Raw genomic sequence first — 24,686 nt, 5'->3', positions numbered from 1 at the left:
GAGGCTGGTGGACGGCACTGCGAGCGGCAAGCTGGCTGCTGCTTTGTCGTCGGCTGCGGGACCCAAGATAGGGATGGCTAGTGCTGGTGAGGGGCTGCTACCCAAACACGACATCGACCTGGGTAAAACAAGTGGCAGAAGATATGAATATTCTTATATATTTATAAGAATGAATAGTTCTCGTCGTTTACTGGAGTGAGGGGACGACAATAATCATCATTAAATCGAGCTCCTCTAAATACATGACCAACATTCAGTACTCTCCACCATTTGGATATGGTATCTAGAAAGATAATAGTACCCTCAAAATTTTCATTTTGAAAGTTGCATTCTGTTAAAGCTGCTTCATTTTTCTCATCAAATACCCTAACACATAGCTTGACATTTTGCCTTTCAAGGGAACTTGGGAAGATAACTTTTCTGTCGAGTGCAGGTGCTAATTTGATAACAATATTCTCTTCTGAGTAATGAAGTGTTTTCAAGTCAGAAAAACTTGCAGTGAGAATACTAACATGGTTAGCAAAATCTGGTATGTGAAAGATTTCAACCAGTTGTTACGAATACATTTCAAGATATGTACAGAAACAAATAGTAGAAATATACTATGAGAGGGATCAAAAGGATTGAGAAACTTTTAAAGCTCCTCCACATAACTTGATGAACATTGACCTGTTAATGCGATTGTTATCAGAAATTATACTAAAAACTTTGTATCCTAATTTACTCAAGATTTGTAGAGTGAGATCATATAACTGATCCCCTGTTGAATCTTTACAAGGAAATAAGCCTACAACCTCTTTATAGTTGGATAACAGAGAGGATACCATGAATGTTTGTATAGTTGTTGCTAAATTGCATGAATTTTTATTTGATTGAACAGCTAAACCTTCGAATTCTCGACCTTTATATAAATGTTATTTTGGGCTTGACATAGATTTCGTCAATTCGTTTGTTTATAGCTCGAAGCCATATTTGAGCCCTATTTAAGTCCTTGTGAAACGAAAATACTGATACCTTAGATAATCTATCATAATTTCTTCTACAGCCTGGTACATAGCATTTATAAGGCATGATTAACTGCACTGCACATAATCACCAAAGCAGTACCCACATGAACTAACGCTTGAAACTGAGTGAGTAGATGCTATTTTAGTTCATAAGGAGCTCAAAAATTCAATTGGGGTAGTTTCAATTGTTAAATTGAGGTTTCAACGTATCTATTTACAGTGGGGATTACGGGAATCCCCGGAATACAGTCCGACTAGTCTTGTGACGTTTACCCAAAGTGGTAGTGTGGCAAGTCCATCTAGAGTGGCCTTGCAGCATATGAATGGCTCTGATGGCGTGATGACAATTTTCACCTAACACGGTTCTCCCATTTATGCTAATATGGAGGATAATTTAAGTAGTGTTTATTGTAATAAGTATTGTATCCTAATTTAGTAGTGGAGGAACAGGGTGTTTAGTTCGGTTCAGAGGTTACATGCTGTAATTATTTTCTATACAGTAATGGCATTAAGGGAGATTCCCGGGGTACGTCGTGGTGCAACACTTTTCACTTGCAACGATGGTTTCTATTACCAGTATAATAGCATCTCAAGGGTGAAAACACATTACTGTTGCTACTTAAAGACGTGTAGAGCTAGGATTTGGGTTGAACATAGAAGTAAAAACATTACATATAATGAAAATTTTCCTAGCCATAATCACGGCCCAGATCCTCTGCTAGAAGCTAAGCATGTGTTACGAGGAGCAATATTTCAGCGGGCCGAACGTGAATCAACACCGCTGAAAAGGATTTTTGACGAGGAGTGCAATAAGTAAGTTTATCAATAAAATTTGATACATTAATTAATTATATATTTAATAATCAAACTAGACCTAAAATGCAAATAGTCTTTGCCTAAAGTTAAAAAATCTATATAATTATATGAATGGAAATTTCAATAGTTATATTGTTCCAAAGTATATTCAAATCAATTACCGCTCCATATTTAATCAGCAAATAGCCCGAATTTGTTTTCAATACAACTCAAAAATTGGATTTTCTCATTCCAGGATCTGAAATTTTTCAACTTGTAACTTATTATTATACGGTACTAGCCGTCAGGCTCGCTTCGCTCGCCATATCCGTCTAGCCAGGGGGCTCCGCCCCCTGGACCCCCGACTGGATCGTCCGAGAATGAGATCAGCAGGCTCGCTTCGCTCGCCTGCATTTTTCATTTGAGCATTTTTATCATATGTTAGAACAATCCAGTCGGGGGTCCAGACTAAACGTCTGGCTAAACGGATATGGCGAGCGAAGCGAGCCTGACGGCTAGTAATATAATATTCCCAGGATTGAAGTAGCAGTGCCCAATCAATTTTTCCGCGATTGTGCCGGGCACTCTCTCTAATTCAGGCCTTTTCCCAAGTTATAATAGTAAATTTAATACGCAATAGACTAGAGCCATTCTTGTAAGTGAGTTAGCGAAATAAATTATTTTCTCTCTCTATTATGAACGGCCATGACTTCGAGTTTCCCATGATAGATATTTAAAAATTGTGGCTCCGAGTCGTCGAGGAATGTAGATTATGGAATTATCTCTAAAACTTAGCCTTCTTGTCGCGACATAAAATGCGATAAGTTGGAAAACAGCAAGCATTGAAATTATAACAAACTACCGATTTTGCAGTTACTATTTGGTCCAAAGGCTGTAGAAGCCACGCGACGATTGGTCAAATTGATTCTCTTCGCCCAATAGGAGACCTGTTTCTAAATACAGTAGTGGGGCGATTCCCCAGCCGACAGACCAGATTACGTTTCGGAGGACACTTTGCTAGGAGCACTACAAGAGTAAAGATGTAGTCATTATGTTTCGCCCTTTTTGGGCAAGTTTATAAGTTTACATAATTAGTTAATGTAGGAGCTAGTTTTATTTTTTTTATTAATGTTTAAATTTACTAGTAGTGCCATGTCCTGAAAGGTTTAATTGTGTTTCTTCATCATGTACGAATAATTGTTTCTTCAAATAACCGCTAAGGTACGTAAACTAAGGTTAAAAAAATAATTTAGGGAAATTAATTAAGTGAAACTTCAATCAAAAGATTTTATCAACAAAGCCTGTTATTTTTCAAGTTAATAATATTGATTGAGAATAATCCTTTTGATTTTATTAGTGATGGAAGATAATTATAAATTTTTTTTTCTACAGAAGTATGGAAAGTTTTCAGTTACGTTACATTTGAGTTATTGTTCCTGGAGATATATTATCGTAGAGTATTGCTGAAAGTCAGGAAGATAGCCTTTAAATTGAAATGAAACTTTTAAGAATTGTTCATATTGAGTTTATGACATTTTTTAATTTATATTTTTCAGACTCTGTTTTCTTATGTCATTAAGGCTTTTGAATGATTTAGTAAATTTTTTATGATAGAAATCTTAATAGATGAAGAAGAAAGTTTTTCTTCTCCAGGAAATTAATATTAATGAATGTTCAAATTTTAATACAATTTAAATTATTTTCTGTGTCTACTAATTTTATTTAATTAAAGGTGAATCTTATAAGGCAAACATTATCTTTCCTTAAAGTGAAATTTTCAATATTTTTTTTCTTTATTGTGTTATAAAGTGTCTTGTTTTATTAGGTGATAAATTCATAATTTCAGTTGATACTAGTTTTTGGACTTGTATTTGTAGGTAAATCAAATCATAAACTCTGGAATGTTCATTTTTAATTAAGGTTCTGAACAGTTTTGGGCGAATGCCCGTTATTTACACTTGGATTGCGTCCTATAGTTCATAAATAATAAATAAAATAAATGTTGGCTAGCGCACAAGTTTCCAACAATACTAGCCGAGCTACTATATGAAAAATTATATTTGATTTTGCAAACCAAACGAAAAATATCATAAAAGTTAACATCATAATTAATGAAGTATTCATTTTCTAAAAGCATTATATTAATTTATTACGAGTGTTTTCATAAAGTTGCATTGTAGATTAATGACACTCTGGCAAGTAAATTTGTTTTAAATCTGTTAAATTTTGAGAAGGAATCAGAACGTCAAGATAAAATCTAAATTAAATAACAGAATAAACTCCTGTTTTAGCTTTTGATGAATTGTAGGAAGAGTTAGAAATTAATGCTGTAATACATTTATTTACAGCGGTTCATGTGTGTCCCCAACTTTGGTTCCGCAACTTTATGTAAAACCGCTTCAAGACACCCGTTCAGACGACAGGTCTAGGGACGTAAGAGGACGTCGCCGTCAAGCCAAATTCAACCGGTAAAAGCTCACCGCCAAAAACAAGGTACTGTAACCCCGACGATAAAGCAACGTACAAACCAACGAAAGTGCAGTGTAGTGAAACAAAGGTTCATTCGAGAATGTCAATAAAAAGTGGGGATTCAAAATTATTATGAAATGGGTTATATGGGTTACTATCGACGAAATTTGGGTTCAACGGGTTTTTTTCTTTCTTGAGTAATTTCATGTTGAAATTGATTGGTTATTTTATGACTGATCTTGTTTGGTTTTGTGACGTATTGCTATCTAAACGGGGATAGTAATGCGCCCCCGAATCAGATGAAGAATGTCAACAAAGTAACATGATATTGTTGTTTCTGTTGTTCGATTTTAGCTGCCAATGTTTATTGAAACTGTTTGTATTTTTCTATTATTTCAAATTGTAGTGTTATTCTATAGTATAAACCTATTAAATCAGGCATGGCAAGATTAATTGAAGTTTTCTTGACTCTAGCCCGTTCACCTGCATGAATTAGGTATAGACTCAGGTATTTTCTAGATGTGCCGGCCTATTTCTAAATTCTAAATTTTATTCAAAATTATCTTCTTTGGCACACAACTGCGCAACTCTGCTGTCTAGAGATATTTAAATCTCTGGAATTCAAATTTTCTAAAAAAAATTAAATTTTTCATAACTTACTCTAATAATACTAGATCAATTTTTCTGAGTCTATACTTAATAATTCATTCTGTGAACGTGTTAACTGTCAATATTTTAGGTTTGGAGTCGAATGAATAATTTATAGTTGCTACTCCAATTTTTCTGAAGTTTAAATAATTGTAGATGAAATAGGAATGTTATTCAGTTCAGTAAATCCATTAAAGTGAAAATATTTTGAAGCGCTTGAAGATAAAGTCAGGTATTATTGATGCTTAAGTTGAAAGTATTCTGAAACTTCAAATTGAAATTGATCATTGAGAAATTAAATGTTTAACGGTAGAATAAAAATTGGTAGAAGAAACTAGCATAAGTGAAAAACAACTGATTCTAAGTGCTGAATAAATTTTTGTATTCTGTAATTCCGTGAATGATGATAGAAATTATTGTAATGTCAACGTACGTATTCTGGTCTCACGTCTGGTAGTCGAATATCATTATAGTAGTAATGAAAGTGTATATTGAGATTTTATAGGTCAACCCAAGTAAATTAGGAAAATTCGGAAATTATTATGGGAGAATGTTTGAGGAAAATAGGAAATTTTTTTGATAAGTTTAGGTAGATCGAAGGTAATCAGAGAATAAATAGGAAACTGTTTTATTAGTTATTGTTGATATGTAGTTTTGAAAAGTTGATGAGTAGTTTTGGCCTTGAGATGTTTAAACTAAATAATTGGGTATTGTAGATGAAAGTTGAAATGATAATCAAATCCTTGGGAATTTGTATGAAAATAAGTTGATTCAGATGAGGTTGTTAAGTCCCTTTATCAGTAATGTTTATTCTCGAAAAGGTGAATCAGTTTTATTATTGGAAATATTTTTTTTTGTGTGATTTTTCGCGGTAGGCATGCGTAGTGATAGTGTAAAGATCCGTTGTGTTGGTGACGTTTCCTGTAGGCTGTGGGGAATTTTTTTTGTTTAGTTGAGACTCAAGATTTAGAGGAGGACACGGGGATGTCCTGCCTGTGTGTGTTGTTGTTGAATTTAGGTAATCGGCGCGAGTGTAGGTCCGTGTCCAGAGAGAACGGAGCACTGCCCGATAGTTGTCCATGTAACAAATCAAGGAATTTAGCTGTGACTAACCTTGCAAATTTGTACGGTGGAATTGTATAATTTTAGCGAAAGGCACCGAAGATGGTGTGAGCTAAGATTTTTTTTGTATCTAGTAAACGGTCTGGTTCATTCGAGAGTTATGGGGCTCATCAGTAGAATAACGTAAACCAAAATCTAGAATGTTTAGTGAGTCTTCGTAGTGATTGTAAGGAAAACAATCAGCGTAATGCAGTTTAGGGAAACCCAGTCAAAAGGTTCGTTAATGTTTGGTAGGAAAGTCAGCCGCAAAAACACAAGTAATAATAGTAAAAAAAGGGGGTATTATTGAGTTTAAAGTTGCTTAGAAATTTGGTATGGTAACGAAAATTGAAAGTTTTAGACAATGAATATTTAAAGTGATTAGTTAAGGTATACAAATAAAATAACAGAGAAACTTTTTCGAGTACCTAGGTAATGTTAAAATGGTTAAGTGAAAGTAGAAATAAATATTGGAACAGTACTGAACGGGTTAAATTAAAATAAAATTAACAGTGAAATTTTTCTAGTTGAATTTGAAATGAAAAGGAAAAAATCTCTTGAGTTAAGCATGAGTTTAAATTATTCTGTAGTTGAGAGTTGAAAGGTTGATTAAAAATTTAATTGGGGATATGAAGGTAGAAATATGTAGGAAAGTTCGTGTCAAAAAGGAAATAGAATTTTTGTTGGGAAAATTAAATTGAGGTAATTAACAGTAGTAGGACCCTTTAGAGATAAGTAGTCAAAAGGTATTAATAAATAAAAAAAAAATAGGAAAATCTTTTAATGAAATGATAAATTTTTTTAATGATGAATAGTAAATTTGCAATCAAGTTTTCCATGTGAATAAGTTGAGATATTTTGAGATCTAGTAGAGTAATTGAAACTAGTTGGATATGAAGTTTATAGTTGAGGAATAAATATGTGAGGCTCCAGTAAGGTTGGAAATGTCAGTGCACTTGTAAATCAGTAATAGTGTAATAGTAGTCTATTAATGTGTTAATGTATTGGTAAATTTCATAATGTTGATGATCAGAAGTCAAGCATTAGCAGTCCCAAGCTAGTTGATCGAGTTGAATTTCCATATTATTAAATCATGCGATGAAAAGTATGCTTCCAGTGTTTAGAGAAAATGTCACGTACTCTAGTGAGAAGCGAAATACAGAATTATTATTGTCGATTAAAGCCTGGCACCCGATATCATAGTTTTGTTTTGACTAGCGTTCTAGGTTTCCTACTAGAATATTATAATGAAAAGTGTTTTCTCATGATTGTGGAATGCAAAATCGCGCTTGTGTCATATAGCTCGCGCGTTGATAAATGCTGTTTCAATCATTGTTATCTTTGAATCGTAGTCTCTATGTAGAATAGTATTGCCTACTGAATTGCTTTATATTGTTAAAAATATATTGCACTCTCAACTCTATAGTAATGATAGTTAGATTTCAATACATTCAGCTGAGTGAAAAAGTTTCATCCTTTACTATTATGATCAAACGTACTTCATATTTTACAACAGCAGAGTAACATAGAACCAATTAAAACTATGATGTCTTTTAAACGTTTTCCCTTGTTAGAGTTTGCCAAGAAAATAACCAGGGACTCAATAAAGTGATTGAAGTATTCAAGATTATTATACTCGGTCCGTCTTTAGTGCCTACTTAAAAGGTGGACACGCCCATATTGTTTTGTCCTGACTCTTACCACTGTTTTAAAGACTCTTGCCCAAATCTCAATTAGTTATACATTTGGCTGAATTTCGGAATGATTTAAGAGATTTCTTTTGAAGAGGGCCCGCTTCAAATTGGATCCTACTATCAATCCAGAAATTCGACTCTCCAAATCATACAGAATGCCTCTATGGTAACATATCCTGATTAGATTTCTTTTTGCGTGTTTCACACCGGAAGGAAGGGGAGTGTGCCGGGCACTCTCTTTAATTCAGGCCTTTTCCCAAGTTATAATAGTAAATTTAATACGCAATAGACTAGAGCCATTCTTGTAAGTGAGTTAGCGAAATAAATTATTTTCTCTCTCTATTATGAACGGCCATGACTTCGAGTTTCCCATGATGGATATTTAAAAATTGTGGCTCCGAGTCGTCGAGGAATGTAGATTATGGAATTATCTCTAAAACTTAGCCTTCTTGTCGCGACTAAAATGCGATAAGTTGGAAAACAGCAAGCATTGAAATTATAACAAACTACCGATTTTGCAGTTACTATTTGGTCCAAAGGCTGTAGAAGCCACGCGACGATTGGTCAAATTGATTCCTTCGCCCAATAGGAGACCTGTTTCTAAATACAGTAGTGGGGCGATTCCCCAGCCGACAGACCAGATTACGTTTCGGAGGACACTTTGCTAGGAGCACTACAAGAGTAAAGATGTAGTCATTATGTTTCGCCCTTTTGGCAAGTTTATAAGTTTACATAATTAGTTAATGTAGGAGCTAGTTTTATTTTTTTATTAATGTTTAAATTTACTAGTAGTGCCATGTCCTGAAAGGTTTAATTGTGTTTCTTCATCATGTACGAATAATTGTTTCTTCAAATAACCGCTAAGGTACGTAACTAAGGTTAAAAAATAATTTAGGGAAATTAATTAAGTGAAACTTCAATCAAAAGATTTTATCAACAAAGCCTGTTATTTTTCAAGTTAATAATATTGATTGAGAATAATCCTTTTGATTTTATTAGTGATGGAAGATAATTATAAATTTTTTTCTACAGAATATGGAAAGTTTTCAGTTACGTTACATTTGAGTTATTGTTCCTGGAGATATATTATCGTAGAGTATTGCTGAAAGTCAGGAAGATAGCCTTTAAATTGAAATGAAACTTTTAAGAATTGTTCATATTGAGTTTATGACATTTTTTATTTATTTTTCAGACTCTGTTTTCTTATGTCATTAAGGCTTTTGAATGATTTAGTAAATTTTTTATGATAGAATCTTAATAGATGAAGAAGAAAGTTTTTCTTCTCCAGGAAATTAATATTAATGAATGTTCAAATTTTAATACAATTTAAATTATTTTCTATGTGTCTACTAATTTTATTTAATTAAAGGTGAATCTTATAAGGCAAACATTATCTTTCCTTAAAGTGAAATTTTCAATATTTTTTTTTCTTTTATTGTGTTATAAAGTGTCTTGTTTTATTAGGTGATAAATTCATAATTTCAGTTGATACTAGTTTTTGGACTTGTATTTGTAGGTAAATCAAATCATAAACTCTGAATGTTCATTTTTAATTAAGGTTCTGAACAGTTTTGGGCGAATGCCCGTTATTTACACTTGGATTGCGTCCTATATAGTTCATAAATAATAAATAAAATAAATGTTGGCTAGCGCACAAGTTCCAACAATACTAGCCGAGCTACTATATGAAAAATTATATTTGATTTTGCAAACCAAACGAAAAATATCATAAAAGTTAACATCATAATTAATGAAGTATTCATTTTTCTAAAAGCATTATATTAATTTATTACGAGTGTTTTCATAAAGTTGCATTGTAGATAATGACACTCTGGCAAGTAATTTGTTTTAAATCTGTTAAATTTTGAAAAGGAAATCAGAACGTCAAGATAAAATCTAAATTAAATAACAGAATAAACTCCTGTTTTAGCTTTTGATGAATTGTAGGAAGAGTTAGAAATTAATGCTGTAATACATTTATTTACAGCGGTTCATGTGTGTCCCCAACTTTGGTTCCGCAACTTTATGTAAAACCGCTTCAAGACACCCGTTCAGACGACAGGTCTAGGGACGTAAGAGGACGTCGCCGTCAAGCCAAATTCAACCGGTAAAAGCTCACCGCCAAAAACAAGGTACTGTAACCCCGACGATAAAGCAACGTACAAACCAACGAAAGTGCAGTGTAGTGAAACAAAGGTTCATTCGAGAATGTCAATAAAAGTGGGGATTCAAAATTATTATGAAATGGGTTATATGGGTTACTATCGACGAAATTTGGTTCAACGGGTTTTTTTCTTTCTTGAGTAATTTCATGTTGAAATTGATTGGTTATTTTATGACTGATCTTGTTTGGTTTTGTGACGTATTGCTATCTAAACGGGGATAGTAATGCGCCCCCGAATCAGATGAAGAATGTCAACAAAGTAACATGATATTGTTGTTTCTGTTGTTCGATTTTAGCTGCCAATGTTTATTGAAACTGTTTGTATTTTTCTATTATTTCAAATTGTAGTGTTATTCTATAGTATAAACCTATTAAATCAGGCATGGCAAGATTAATTGAAGTTTTCTTGACTCTAGCCCGTTCACCTGCATGAATTAGGTATAGACTCAGGTATTTTCTAGATGTGCCGGCCTATTTCTAAATTCTAAATTTTATTCAAAATTATCTTCTTTGGCACACGATAAATGCATTTAAATCTTCAACTTGGTGCCAACCTAACAAAGTCAACTCAACTTAATGTCAACCTGACAAAATTATTAATTTAGTTGCCAGTTAACAACTGTTTCGAAGAGGTAATCTATCTAGATTATAGTTCTATAGTAACATATGATATGGAAATTTCAATTATAATTGAGAGATTGGGAGAAGAAGAATATACATGCTAAAAGACGAACTTTAAACCCTTAAAAACAACCCTTAGAGTTAAAATATTGCCAAAAGATTTCTTAGTGCGCCTCTAAAGGGCCAACTGAACATACCTACCAAATTTGAACGTTTTTGGTCCGGTAGATTTTTAGTTATGCGAGTGAGTGAGTGAGTGAGTCAGTCAGTCAGTCAGTGAGTGAGTGCCATTTCGCTTTTAAATATATAGATAGAATATAGATGAATAAATTTGTAATTTCTTCTATTATTTTGTTTTTTTTTTACATAGAGTCATGACTATTGTATTGGTTTCAGAATAAATAATTCTAAAACTTGGATTTTAAAAAACACCTATTTCTGTGTTGTTTAATATGGTAATTTTGTGAGAATTATGTGTGGATTTAACAGTTGGGTTCTGGCTATTCATAAGCATTCAGTTAGTTTTCGGTTATGTTTGACTTTCAATTGTTTCTCATGGAAACAAGTGTGTGTTAATATTTCACTAGGTTATCCCAGGTCGCACGAATGTGCAACTTTATTAAACTCTTTTTTCCTCTTCTTTTTCTCCCGCTTCTTCCTCTTCTTCTTCATTTTCTTTTCAATTTTCTTCTCTTTATTCTTCTTCTTACTCTTCTTCATTTCTCTTCATTTTATTTACATTTTTTTCTTCTTCTTCTACTTCTACATTAAGGAACGCACATTTACGCCACAACTTCTTTATTTCACTCTGAACGCAAAACTAAAATGTGAATCAAACTGTTTTGTAGAAGTACGGCGCCGGAAAGCGCGTTTGGGTACGAGTGCACCCGCCTCGTTTATAGTTTAAAGTCTATTCAATAGAACTAAGAAACTCAAGGGTCCATCAACTCTACCATAAAATCTTTTAATTTCAGAGTTTCCAATGAAGTAGCCAAAAGTTTGGCCTTTGGAACAATCGAGTCATCCATGCAGAAATGTCGAAAATTAAATTTTCCGAGATTGCCAAATTCTGCCATAGATTTTACTAATATGTTGAAGGCAGAGGAATGGGCTAGATTTTCGGAAACTCTAGATGGCAAAAAATTCTTCATCGACAACATTTTGGTTGGAGAGTGCAGCAACTTGGTATTTGTCTCCGACAATACCAAACATCTTCTATCAACGGCTGAGGAACTTTTTTTTGATGGCACTTTTAAAACAGTGCCTTCAGTTCCAGGTCTTACACAGCTGTTCATTGTAAATGCTGTAGCATTCGACCATGTAAGTACAAGCTATCAAGACTTCAACTCAGGCCCGTTTTCAACCCTCATAGCGCCCTGGGCAAACTAAATAGGTGCGCCCCCCTCTCATTAAGTTTAGTTTCATCAAAGATGATGTCATCAGAAGATGATTCTTGAAAGGTTGATCATGGAAAACAGTGTAAAAAATGGATCTAGTAGTATTTTAAAGTTTGGGTTATGCGTAACCCAATGTTGAATTTAAGCGTTGCTTGTTTTGTGATGTCTTTCTAGGGTTAAATTCAAAAAATAGATTAATTTCCAAAAAATAGTTGAAATTACTGATTTTACGCTTGAAATCTCAATATTATTATTTGATGATACTCTTAAAATTCAAGGGTGATATATTCCAGTGTTACACTGTATCAAATAATTTGAAATGTGTAACAATAATTCCTATTTAAATAATATTGAAGTCACCACATACTCGAACCTCTCTATAACAAACCTCCATGCACTTAACGTAATCCTCTACACAACGAATTTACCTGGTCCCATGACATTTTAGAGTTTTGGCTGATTATTTACCTCTAACGAATTTCGGACTTCTTAACAACAAAGTATTCTCTTGATTTCAACATACAAAATGTAGTTTGTATGGGAAGCAGACGGTCATTTTCAAGGAATTGTTTAGTTTCAGCAGAAAGGTCAATAGACTAAAAATAATGGCAATTCAGTTAGGAAGAAGAAAGGGTGGTAGACAGTCAATAGAGGGTGAAACACAAGTCGGAAATTAAATGCAAGTTACTAAAATTTGAATTCCAAGAACTTGTCATTATTATAGACCAGGCAGGTGAACGACTGGACTTCCCCATTCTTGCTTTTGTCACACATTTCAATTTTTTAAACTGACTATAGGCTTAGGCTGGCTTCACACTGGTGATTTTTTCGTCGGCCGTTAGTAAAAATATTATTACTTCAGAAGTCATTATCATTCAAGCATTCATAATTCTCAACTTAACAACTAGAATTGGTGTAGGGAAGTATTTATAGGTGTCATTGTAAGGCTTCTGGAAATTTCTACTTTACACGGAACAAAGAGGCTACAATTTCAGAAGTAAACGCTCGGGCATTTCCAGTTTCTAGTCTATCAATAAACTATGAAAAGATAGATAGGTGTTTCAAAATGAACGCACATAGAAACAATTGTCTATCAGGTAAAACCATGTACATTATGGTGAACCTGTAATTCTGCCCATTGAGTAGCCCTGAACTGATCAAAGGACGAACCCAATAATCTCTTGAACGACGTTTTTTTGCGACAATATAGTCGTATTTTTAAAATAAGTGCAGTACGGTACGTCGCACAAGCTATCTCTTCGAAATGTACCTACGTTCGCGATTATTATGTTTTATGTACCATGTGCATTTATTCACCGCCGTGATACGATATTATAAGATCCATAAGATCGTGGCAGTTTACTTGACAGAACAACCTCTCAATAACGAATACCTCTTTGCAGAGGTATACCTCGGTATACCTCTGCAGAGGTACCTCTTCGTTATACAGAGGTTCGACTGCTGTACTAATCTACATAATTCTTTCTTCCCGACAAGTGTTATGAATGTCCTTGTTCTCATAATTGAAACCGACCCTTAGTCATCAGTTGCTATCTACATCTTGTGCCGGGCACTGTCTTTAATTCAGGCCTTTTCCGAAGTTATAATAGTAAATTTAATACGCAATAGACTAGTGCCATTATTGTAAGTGAGTTAGCAGAAATAAATTATTATTTTCTCTCTCTATTATGAACGGCCATGACTTCGAGTTTCCCATGATAGATATTTAAAAATTGTGGCTCCGAGTCGTCGAGGAATGTAGATTATGGAATTATCTCTAAAACTTAGCCTTCTTGTCGCGACATAAAATGCGATAAGTTGGAAAACAGCAAGCATTGAAATTATAACAAACTACCGATTTTGCAGTACTATTTGGTCCAAAGGCTGTAGAAGCCACGCGACGATTGGTCAAATTGATTCCATTCGCCCAATAGGAGACCTGTTTCTAAATACAGTAGTGGGGATTCCCCAGTCGAGAGACCAGATTACGTTCCGGAGGACACTTTCTAGGAGCACTACGAGAGTAAAGATGTAGTCACTATGTTTCCCCCCTTTTTGGGCAGGTTTATAAGTTTATTTCAGTAGTTAATGTAGGAGCTAGTTTTATTTTTTTATTAATGTTTAAATTTACTAGTAGTGGCATGTCCTGAAAGGTTTAATTGTGTTTCTTCATCATGTACGAATAATTGTTTCTTCAATAACCGCTAAGGTACGTAAACTAAGGTTAAAATATAATTTAGGGAAATTAATTAAGTGAAACTTCATCAAAAGATTTTATCAACAAAGCCTGTTATTTTTCAAGTTAATAATTTGATTGAGAATAATCCTTTTGATTTTATTAGTGATGGAAGATACTTATAATTTTTTTCTACAGAAGTATAGAAAGTTTTCAGTTACGTTACATTTGAGTTATTGTTCCTGGAGATATATTATCGTAGAGTATTGCTGAAAGTCAGGAAGATAGCCTTTAAATTGGAATGAAACTTTAAGAATTGTTCATATTGAGTTTATGACATTTTTTAATTTATATTTTTCAGACTCTGTTTTCTTATGTCATTAAGGCTTTCGAATAATGTAAATTTTTTTTGATAGAAATCTTAATAGATGAAGAAGAAAGTTTTTCTTTTCCAGGAAATTAATATTAATGAATGTTCAAATTTTAATACAATTTAAATTATTTTCTATGTGTCTACTAATTTTATTTAATTAAGGTAAAATTCCACAAGATGAATCTTATAAGGCAAACATTATCTTTCCTTAAAGTGAAATTTTCAATATTTTTTCTTTTATTGTGTTATAAAGTGTCTTGTTTTATTAGGTGATAAATTCATAATTTCAGTGATACTAGTTTTTGGACTTGTATTTGTAGGTAAATCAAATCATAAACTCTGGAATGTTCATTTTTAATTAAGGTTCTGAGCAGTTTTGGGCGAATGCCCGTTATTTACACTTGGATTGCGTCCTATAGTTCATAATAATAAATAAAATAAATGTTGGCTGGCGCACAAGTTTCCAACAATACTAGCCGAGCTACTATATGAAAAATTATATTTGATTTCGCAAGCCAAACGAAAAATATTATATAAGTTAGCATCATTTCAATTTGATTCTTTTGTGAAGAAAGATCCATTAATTCTGATAAAAAGAATCAGTAGTTTAAAGATAAAAATCTATATAAAATGAGGATTCAAAGAATGAAAGAATTTATTTATTGTAATCAATAGATAACTCCTGTTTTAGCTTTTGATGATTGTAGAAGAGTTAGAAATTAATGCTGTAATACATTTATTTACAGCGGTTCATGTGTGTCCCCAAACCAACTTCTTGTACTACCACCCCTTTGGTTCCGCAACTTTATGTAACACCGCTTCAAGACACCCGTTCAGACGACAGGTCTAGGAACGTAGAGGACGTCGCCGTCAAGCCAATTCAATCGGTAAAAGCTCACCGCCAAAAACCAGGTACTGTAACCCCGACGATAAAGCAATGTACAAACCAACGAAAGGCAGTGTAGTGAAACAAAGGTTCATTCGAGAATGTCAATCAAAAGTGGGGATTCAAAATTATTATGAAATGGGTTATATGGGTTACTATCGACGAAACTGGGTTCAACGGGCTTTTCTTTCTTGAGTAATTTTATGTTGAAGTTAATTATTTGTTATTTGATGACTGATATTGTTTTGTTTGTGACGTATTGCTATCTAAACGGGGATAGTAATGCCCCCCGAATCAGATGAAGAATGTCAACAAGTAACATGAAATTGTTGTTTCTGTTGTTCGATTTTAGTTGCCATGTTTATTGAAACTGTTTGTATTTTTCAATTATTTCAAATGTGTAACAATAATTCCTATTTAAATAATATTGAAGTCACCACATACTCGAACCTCTCTATAACAAACCTCCATGCACTTAATGGAATCCTCTACACAACGAATTTACCTGGTCCCATGACATTTTAGAGTTTTGGCTGATTATTTACCTCTAACGAATTTCGGACTTCTTAACAACAAAGTATTCTCTTGATTTCAACATACAAATGTAGTTTGTATGGGAAGCAGACGGTCATTTTCAAGGAATTGTTTAGTTTCAGCAGAAAGGTCAATAGACTAAAAATAATGGCAATTCAGTTAGGAAGAAGAAAGGGTGGTAGACAGTCAATAGAGGGTGAAACACAAGTCGGAAATTAAATGCAAGTTACTAAAATTTGAATTCCAAGAACTTGTCATTATTATAGACCAGGCAGGTGAACGACTGGACTTCCCCATTCTTGCTTTTGTCACACATTTCAATTTTTTAAACTGACTATAGGCTTAGGCTGGCTTCACACTGGTGATTTTTTCGTCGGCCGTTAGTAAAAATATTATTACTTCAGAAGTCATTATCATTCAAGCATTCATAATTCTCAACTTAACAACTAGAATTGGTGTAGGGAAGTATTTATAGGTGTCATTGTAAGGCTTCTGGAAATTTCTACTTTACACGGAACAAAGAGGCTACAATTTCAGAAGTAAACGCTCGGGCATTTCCAGTTTCTAGTCTATCAATAAACTATGAAAAGATAGATAGGTGTTTCAAAATGAACGCACATAGAAACAATTGTCTATATCAGGTAAAACCATGTACATTATGGTGAACCTGTAATTCTGCCCATTGAGTAGCCCTGAACTGATCAAAGGACGAACCCAATAATCTCTTGAACGACGTTTTTTTGCGACAATATAGTCGTATTTTTAAAATAAGTGCAGTACGGTACGTCGCACAAGCTATCTCTTCGAAATGTACCTACGTTCGCGATTATTATGTTTTATGTACCATGTGCATTTATTCACCGCCGTGATACGATATTATAAGATCCATAAGATCGTGGCAGTTTACTTGACAGAACAACCTCTCAATAACGAATACCTCTTTGCAGAGGTATACCTCGGTATACCTCTGCAGAGGTACCTCTTCGTTATACAGAGGTTCGACTGCTGTACTAATCTACATAATTCTTTCTTCCCGACAAGTGTTATGAATGTCCTTGTTCTCATAATTTAAACCGACCCTTAGTCATCAGTTGCTATCTACATCTATTACATATCAGTTTTTTAAATCGTCGTAAATTTGTCACTTCAAGGCTTTTCCAGTGGCGTACGTGTTAATGGAGAGGAAGTCGTACGCCTGCTACAAAGCTGCCCTACAATTGGTGAAACAGTTTGCACCAGATATAAACCCACGTGTGATGTCAGATTTTGAGGCGGGGCTAATGAGGGCACTGAGGGAAACCTTCCCTCTTTCAGACATCAGTGGATGTTGGTGGCACTTTTCTAACGTAAGTATTCGTACAATTTTTACATTTACATAGATTATACAATGGATCCATTTTTTATAATTGACTGCGAGCTTAGCAAAGTCTGTGTTTCAAGTCGATCGACTTTCGTCTGTTTGTTTGTGGATTTGTGAAGCTGAAAACACCTGACTGAACTGTTTGAAAGCATCTGGTGTGGCGCACTCACACAACTTTCCTTGCCGCTATAAATATTGCCGTTTAAATATCTCCAGCCTTAGACCCCATTTCACACCAAAGCTGGCCCGGGCTGGGCCGAGCCGAGCGAAATCGGCCGGAGGCGGATCAGCCGAGCGAAATCGGCCGGAGGCGGATCAGCCGAGTGGAATCTGCCTGCGTTCGCACTCACATCACTCAGTAGGTTTTCTAGCCTTGTAGTGAGAACTCAATACGTGGGAAGATCGAACTAAACTGAAAGAAGGCAGAATCCGCTTGACCGAAAACGCTCGAGTTGGCCGTCAAGCCGACTGCACAAATCCGCTCGACTTGGCCCGGTTGATTTGAATGCTCCCGACTAAATCCTACATAGTTAGCGCGAACGCGGATTCCGCTCGGCTCGGCTCAGCTTTGGTGTGAAACCCCACTAAGGCTAGAAACGTCAAAAAGTAAGTTGCAACGGACGCACTTTATGCGCTCGTGTGGCCCTAGCCTTAGAGTTGAGTTTTCGGAAATATAATTTGAAATTGATCAGCTGACGAGATCAATTCTGTTATCTCTTCCAGTAAATGATACAAGTTGCCTCGAGAATCAACAGTTGCCTCTCTCATTAAGTTTGCATTTGAATAATCACATTATCTCGAATTTCGAGCTTATTTTCAATTTTAGGTGAAAATGTTACTGGACATGAATTGTAAAGATTTTCATGCTTAATCTTTCCCATTTGAAATTTTTCGTCGAAATTGTATCTGAAGCCTGATAATTGTAAATCTGGAATCAAACTTTGCATAGAAGGGGCGGAGCTCCAGAAATTTTTAAAGTTATGGGACTTGGGTTGCAGCACCTATAATAATGAAATAGAATTCGCTCTTGTGTGCTAGTTTTATTTTAATTTTTCTATAATAAATTAACGGTGTTTTACAGTGCATATTGAAGAGGGTGAAGAAATACAGATTGGTCATAGCAGCAAAAAATGATGAAAACGTAAAAAAAATTATCCACATGTGCATGTGTCTACCCCTACTTCCAGCGGGGCAGATAGAGGCTGGATTGGCCGCTATCGGTCAACTTGCTAACCAAACTATAACGGATGCTGACTACAAACAAAAGCTGATAATAATCACCGAGTACATAACAGCGCAATGGATTGGAAGTAAGTAATTTAACAGTAAAAAATGTTTCGCCTATTTTCCTATAACTATACACAGGGCTGCCCACCCCCACCTAGAGTGTATGGCGCACTAACCCCTCCCCCCCAAAAAAATAATCCCCCCCTAAGACTAAGAGCGAGAATGTACCTGGTCAGTGCCAGATCTAGGATCTGTGAGCCCCTAGGCTCAGCTTTGGACCTCCACAAAAAAACCTTCAAACTAACTATTTTTTAACCCCCTCCCCCAAAAATGTTGTGCCCGTGCGCCACTATCACCCCTTGGTGGACACCCCTGCTATACATTAACTCTCATTAAAGTAGAGCAAGGAATGACCAGTTGAAGATTATTTATTTATTATTCGTGGATACAATATTACAAATCATATAAATATGATTGGGTAGGAACAACAGGCTTGGCCCAAAGCTATTCCATTCCCAAATTTTGATAATGTTACATGTATAAAAAATAGGTTATGTCTCTACTCTAAAATGTTCAATTTCAATATTAGTTCAAAAATATATATAAGCTGGAAATTTTGAATTTAGAAGAATTAAAACAACAAATTATAGTTAAATATTACTCTTAATTATCACTGCACATTAAATTAAGTAAGTTATTTTATAAAATTTTGAAACAAAAAAAATTGATTGCTGTAGTATAAACCACACTGCTTCTTTAATCCATCCTAAAATATCATTCATTTTCATTTCATTTATTCATAGACAATAGATACAATGCAGGTAAAAACAACAGGCATTCGCCCAAAACTGCTTTAAACCTTTTAATTTGGAATACAAGGTCTAGAGGTTATGTAAATAATAACTTAATTCACACACTATTTTGGGTCCAAAAAATGTATGTATTACAATAATTTTGGATTTATCAGATTAATTAATTTCAAAATACAAATCCAAACCATAATCTTCCTTCACAATCACAAAAAATATTAAATATTTCACTTAAATCAACAAATTATACTCATGTGATTTACAGAAGTTGGTGTTGGACACTTGAGTGTTTATAATAGTCCAAGGAGGACAAACAACTTTTCTGAATCGTTCAATATGAAGCTGAAGAGAAAGATGGGCCCCCATCCAAATGCGTGGAGTTTTATTGGTAAGTGAAGTCAAATCACCGGTATGGTATTAGGTTGTGTAACTCGTGTGCAAACTATTTCTACTGCAATAGATGAATTATTACGCACATGCCGTACGCGAGTGCGTAATATTATTTCTCTCGTGCAACAGTAGAAAAGTGTCATTACATTAGCGATCCCTCTAGGCCGAACGCTCTTCAATTTTGCAATTGGCAACTTCATAATTATAGTTTAGGTTATCCTAAGAAAAGAACGACAGTTTTGAAGATGGGCTACTAATGAATATTGTTCGCAAAAAGTATTAGAAGTCCAGTATCACAATAGTCAACTAATTATATTAATACTACACAAAATTAAAAAAATTCTCAGGCCCCAAACCACTGTGTCTTGAAACTTGAAATTTGGTGAGAGCAATCCTTTTAGAGTGAAAGCCCAGAAATACCTAGTTCACACAATCACAGAATTTATGCAATCTCTAGAGAGTTGTTGCAACTTTTCGATGTGTAGACCTCCATTTAGAACTGGGATACTTCAATTAATGAAATGTATGTGTGAAAGCCTGTTGCAGAGCTCAACTACTGATAGCTATTGTCACAAATAGTGAGATAATTATAATAATTAAAAAAAGAATCTCCTTCAACGGGATCTCTTGAACCACGTAGAGAAGCAGGGGTGACCTTCCAGTCACCCCTGCATTTCTTAACGTTAAAAGGAATAGATTTAAAATTCATAAATAGTACTAGCAAACAGTGATATTCCATGTAAGCTATAGTTGAATACTGTGGTTTGAAATTACCAAATTTTAATTTCTCAACAGAAAAACTACATAAGTTATTGAAAGAAGCACAGTGAATGATTTAGGCAGATGCCAAAACAATCGGCGTATCACCAGGGAAAAGAAAAAACATTTCTCGCCAGATGTCGGGAAATCAGGCAACTCAGCGAGGACATTGGAGGTGAGAGAATCACTGTGGAAGATTTCCTGGAGGCAGCAGCGGCAACCATTGGAAGAAAAGTTGGGATGCCGAATGATGAAGAGGATGGAGAAGAAGACGAAGAAGATGATTTAGGGCCACCTCTAATCCCACAACCACCTGTCTGTAAGAATAATTTTCTACTATTGTATAAGAATTTTAATTTTCAAGAAAGTTTCAATTAACTGAAAATGACCATACAGGCCCACAACATTCTACATTATTTTCGTGAGTTTTATCGATTTTAAAAATTAATAATTAATGTATTTTCCTTATGAAAAACAACCCCCCCCCCCCCAACACAAAAAACACAACCGCGCATCATTCAGTAGAAAACATATCAAAGGTAATTATGAAACTTTCCGATTTCATACTAAAGTTCACCAACAAACAATTTCTACTGTGAGCGAATTTCACGAAAGATATTTTCAGGTGTTGTTTATAAATAATATCGATTTTTCAGAAAATGGAAGGTGTTGAACTACTCAAAATTAATTGCTTACCAGTCTCTCATAGAGTTTATAATAATTCCAGTACATAAATATTATTTCAACAGTCTATCTGTTGAACCCCGTAGTGAAGCACGGGGGACCTTGTAGTGATATATAAAATTCAATGAAAAATGAGGCTCTATCGACTCCTTAATAATAATGTTGTTTATGTTCATTTCCAGAAGCACGATGTGCGGGCCCCAGCCTAGAGTGCTACCGGCTGGAGAGGGTAGTATTACAATTTTATGGTATATAGGACTGCCCGCCACCGGAGTTTGTGGCGCAACAATTGAGGGAGCTAGAAGCCGAACTAGCAGAGAGAGAGGCTACTGCCCCGCACACTAATCCACTCCCTCAATGCTCATATTGCCAGACAAAAAAATAGGGCCACCCAAATTGTGGTGCCTTGTGGCCACTGGCAGGTTGCGCCGACTTCTGCGGCGGCACAAGCCTAAGCACCCCAACGTATTTTGAAATTGTGGGGGATTGAGCTGGAGGATGTGCGGCTTCCAATCAGGTGCCCACATTGTATGTGCCTTGTGGGCAGATTCATGAGGACTTTCTAACTCATTACCAAAAATATTTTCCTGTGTGTGTGTGTGTGGTGTGTGTGTGTGTGTGGTGTGTGTGTGTGTGTGTTGTGTGTGTGTGTGTGTGTGTGTGTGTGTATGTGTGTGTGTGTGCTTTGCAATTCTTATTTCGTTTATTTTCTATCATGTGTACATAGAATTCAATATTGTCTTTCTCATGGTGTTTTCTAATGGACTGAACCATGGCTTACTTTAGATAATATATAGTAGGCTATGACTGAACCCGAAAAATGTGTTCTACTTAAGTGTAGGTATTAATTATTTATAATGTATATTATAATTTAATAATAATAATATATTATGTATATCTACTTGCCGTGGGAATTTAGATTCGTTAGTTTTTATATATAATATTGTCCTAAAATTGTACAGGCTGTACACCGTCATGAACTTCAACTCACTGAAAAATATGACTTTTATTATTGCTCTCTATTAAGATTTAGAATTATTCTTATTGCTTATTTTTGTAATAGGAGTATTTTATTCAAGTTTGAGATGCTTGTTCCTCCATATATTTCAATTCCATATGAAATGTGGGAGTGGATCGTTGCAAAGTACACTGCTTTTAACGTTTCTAAGTTGGAAATTTTTGCTAGTCGTCTCAGCGCAAAAATTCCTGAGCTTAATTTTTTACATATTTTTTGTATGTGAACGGACCAACTAAGTGTGTTTTCAAGACATAGACCAAAAATTTAATTTCTTTCTTATTATTTCCAGATTTAAGTTGTTTTACCTCTGAATTTCTGCAAGTGAAATGGAGGAACCTTGTTTTACTATCATTAAGTAGCAGATGTCTATGAGTCCGGTACTTTTTTGTTAATGATATAGAATTGTTACATTCAATTTCTGTTGTGTTCCAGTCCTTATCAGCAATGCACAGACTTATATTGTCAGCGTACAAGCATTATTCACTATTTTCAACTAAATCGCACATATAATTAGGCAACCCCCCTAAGTAGCACAGAAACAAAAAATGATCTAACATGACCTAAGTTAGGGTCGAAACTAGTCTTTGAAATATTTTAAAGATTTTAATAATAAAGGGTACTACAAGATGTTTATATTGTTTTTATTTATTTGTACAAAAGTAACCCATGTAAGTGAAGTGTTTTTTACTGTAAATATTCTGTAATCTTTGGCCGAAGTTCATAAATAAATAAAAAAATTATGATCACTTGAGAAACCAGAACAGTATTCAGTATTTATTGTACTGCAACAATGAAATAAGACAAAAAAGACGAAATCAGACGGATAGTGGATTGGTTAGAAGTAGTCAGGAGGTGATAATAATAGGCCCACTGTAGAAACTGGTAAGCTCCCCCGGGCAGAAGAACTTGCTAATTTATTAGGATATTGACAAGAGATAAGCTTCGTTTAGCTCTTCAAAGTTGCATTGCAAACATTGGTTCACTCAAAACGATATTGTCATTTTTGAATGTAAATATTGCATAGTTTAACTCTTGAATGTTCCATTCCAAAAAGTTGATTCCCTTGAATAAAGTTGTGTTAATCACTATTTACTTGCTGAAGACAATTCTGTTTAAATCAATGTTAATTCAGTAATGTAATAATAGAGTAATTTTATTCAATTGGCCTCATATTATTCCTAATTTAATCTTTGTGTTGTGTAGGCTACCTATTGTGTAATCACATAGTAGGCTATCTTTGAAGAAAATTCACATATCAAATGTGGAATAATAATTTGCCTTTATTATTGTATTTTGTATTAAACAACCTTACTGGTGTTGTGTGATTACATATTATCATTGGATAACATGTAGGTATCAAATGTGGAGTAGCCTATTTATTTGCCTTATTATTGAGCCTTAAATTATTATTGTACTTTCTAGTGTACAACGTTGTAAATTGTCTTTGTGAATAATTTAACAAAACGATTTCTAAAAGAAAAACGAGCTTCTCACACTTTTCATAGCTTCGTGGTAATGACTTTGTTTATTATTTTCGTGTTTTTTATTGTCACATAGAAAATAATTATTTTTGTATTTGTTGAGTTAACTAGAGATACCATGGTTGAAATATGAAAACTAGTTTCTATTCCAATGAACAGGTAGTTGTCAGGGCAGAAAAACTTCTTTTTTGAAAAGAAGGCTCCTCTTCTCATAGCATTCAATCATGGTTAAAGTTTGACAGGCTTCTGTGCCTATGTATACTGTGTCTGTGCAACCGACCCTATACAGAGAAGGCCTGGATGGCACACTACCTGCTGGCTGTTGTTTCTCCATCTCTTTCTATTTAATACCACTTCCTATCTTCTTCCTTGTCTCTCAGTTTGATGGCTACTACTCTACTTCTTCCAAACAATGGCATTTGTATAATTCATGAGAGAAGAGTTGAAATGAATTCAGAATTATCTAACTTTTTACTGGATAATTTTATCAAAGAATAAGACGGTCAGAAAATTAATCTGAGTTGAATAAAACTAGAATGGAAGAGAATGGTTAGAAAATAAGGGTAATGCAAATTAATTTATTTTAAAAATATCTATCTCACAAATAATTTTCTAAAACAAATAATTTTCTAAGCCACAATAACTTTCTAAACCCAAAAATGTACAACCCAAAAGTATTATCATTCCAATTAAACATTCTGGGTGCAAGGGGGCACCACCCTCCCCCAAATTTCAAAAAAATCAACCAAAAATTAATTATAAACTAGAAAAACATTCTCAGAGGTACCGAGAGCAAGAATTAAAAGTTTTTAATTATTTACTTGATAATTGACAGCATGTCGTGTTTAAATACATAAAAAAGTGTGTTAATATAAAGCAGCTCGGAATGGATCAATAAACCATCACCGACAATATTATATTTGTTTGAGAATGTTTTTATGTTTACTCTGAGTCAGTAATGTTATATTTTAATATTATATTTGTTTGAGAATGTTTTTATGTTTACTCTGAGTCAGTAATGTTATATTTCAATATTATATTTGTTTGAGAATGTTTTTATGTTTACTCTGAGTCAGTAATGTTATATTTAAGG

The 24,686-nt window shown here is 34.3% G+C and overlaps 1 protein-coding gene across 1 annotated transcript; it reads left to right on the top strand.

Annotated features, from left to right (window-relative positions):
• Positions 1 to 624: 624 nt before the first annotated feature.
• Positions 625 to 24,686, top strand: LOC111059587. The gene is made up of 7 exons (XM_039444131.1): positions 625 to 1,820; positions 11,474 to 11,819; positions 17,017 to 17,211; positions 18,307 to 18,535; positions 19,527 to 19,649; positions 20,447 to 20,729; positions 21,277 to 24,686. Exons 1-6 carry the CDS (start codon positions 1,510 to 1,512, stop codon positions 20,479 to 20,481), a joined length of 1,239 nt encoding a protein of 412 aa, XP_039300065.1. The 5' UTR covers positions 625 to 1,509; the 3' UTR covers positions 20,482 to 20,729; positions 21,277 to 24,686.

Source organism: Nilaparvata lugens, chromosome 1, assembly GCF_014356525.2.
Source record: "Nilaparvata lugens isolate BPH chromosome 1, ASM1435652v1, whole genome shotgun sequence".
Classification (NCBI taxonomy): Eukaryota; Metazoa; Arthropoda; class Insecta; order Hemiptera; family Delphacidae; genus Nilaparvata; species Nilaparvata lugens.
Note: the sequence above shows the minus strand (reverse complement) of the source record. Positions and strands in the feature narration are given on the sequence as shown.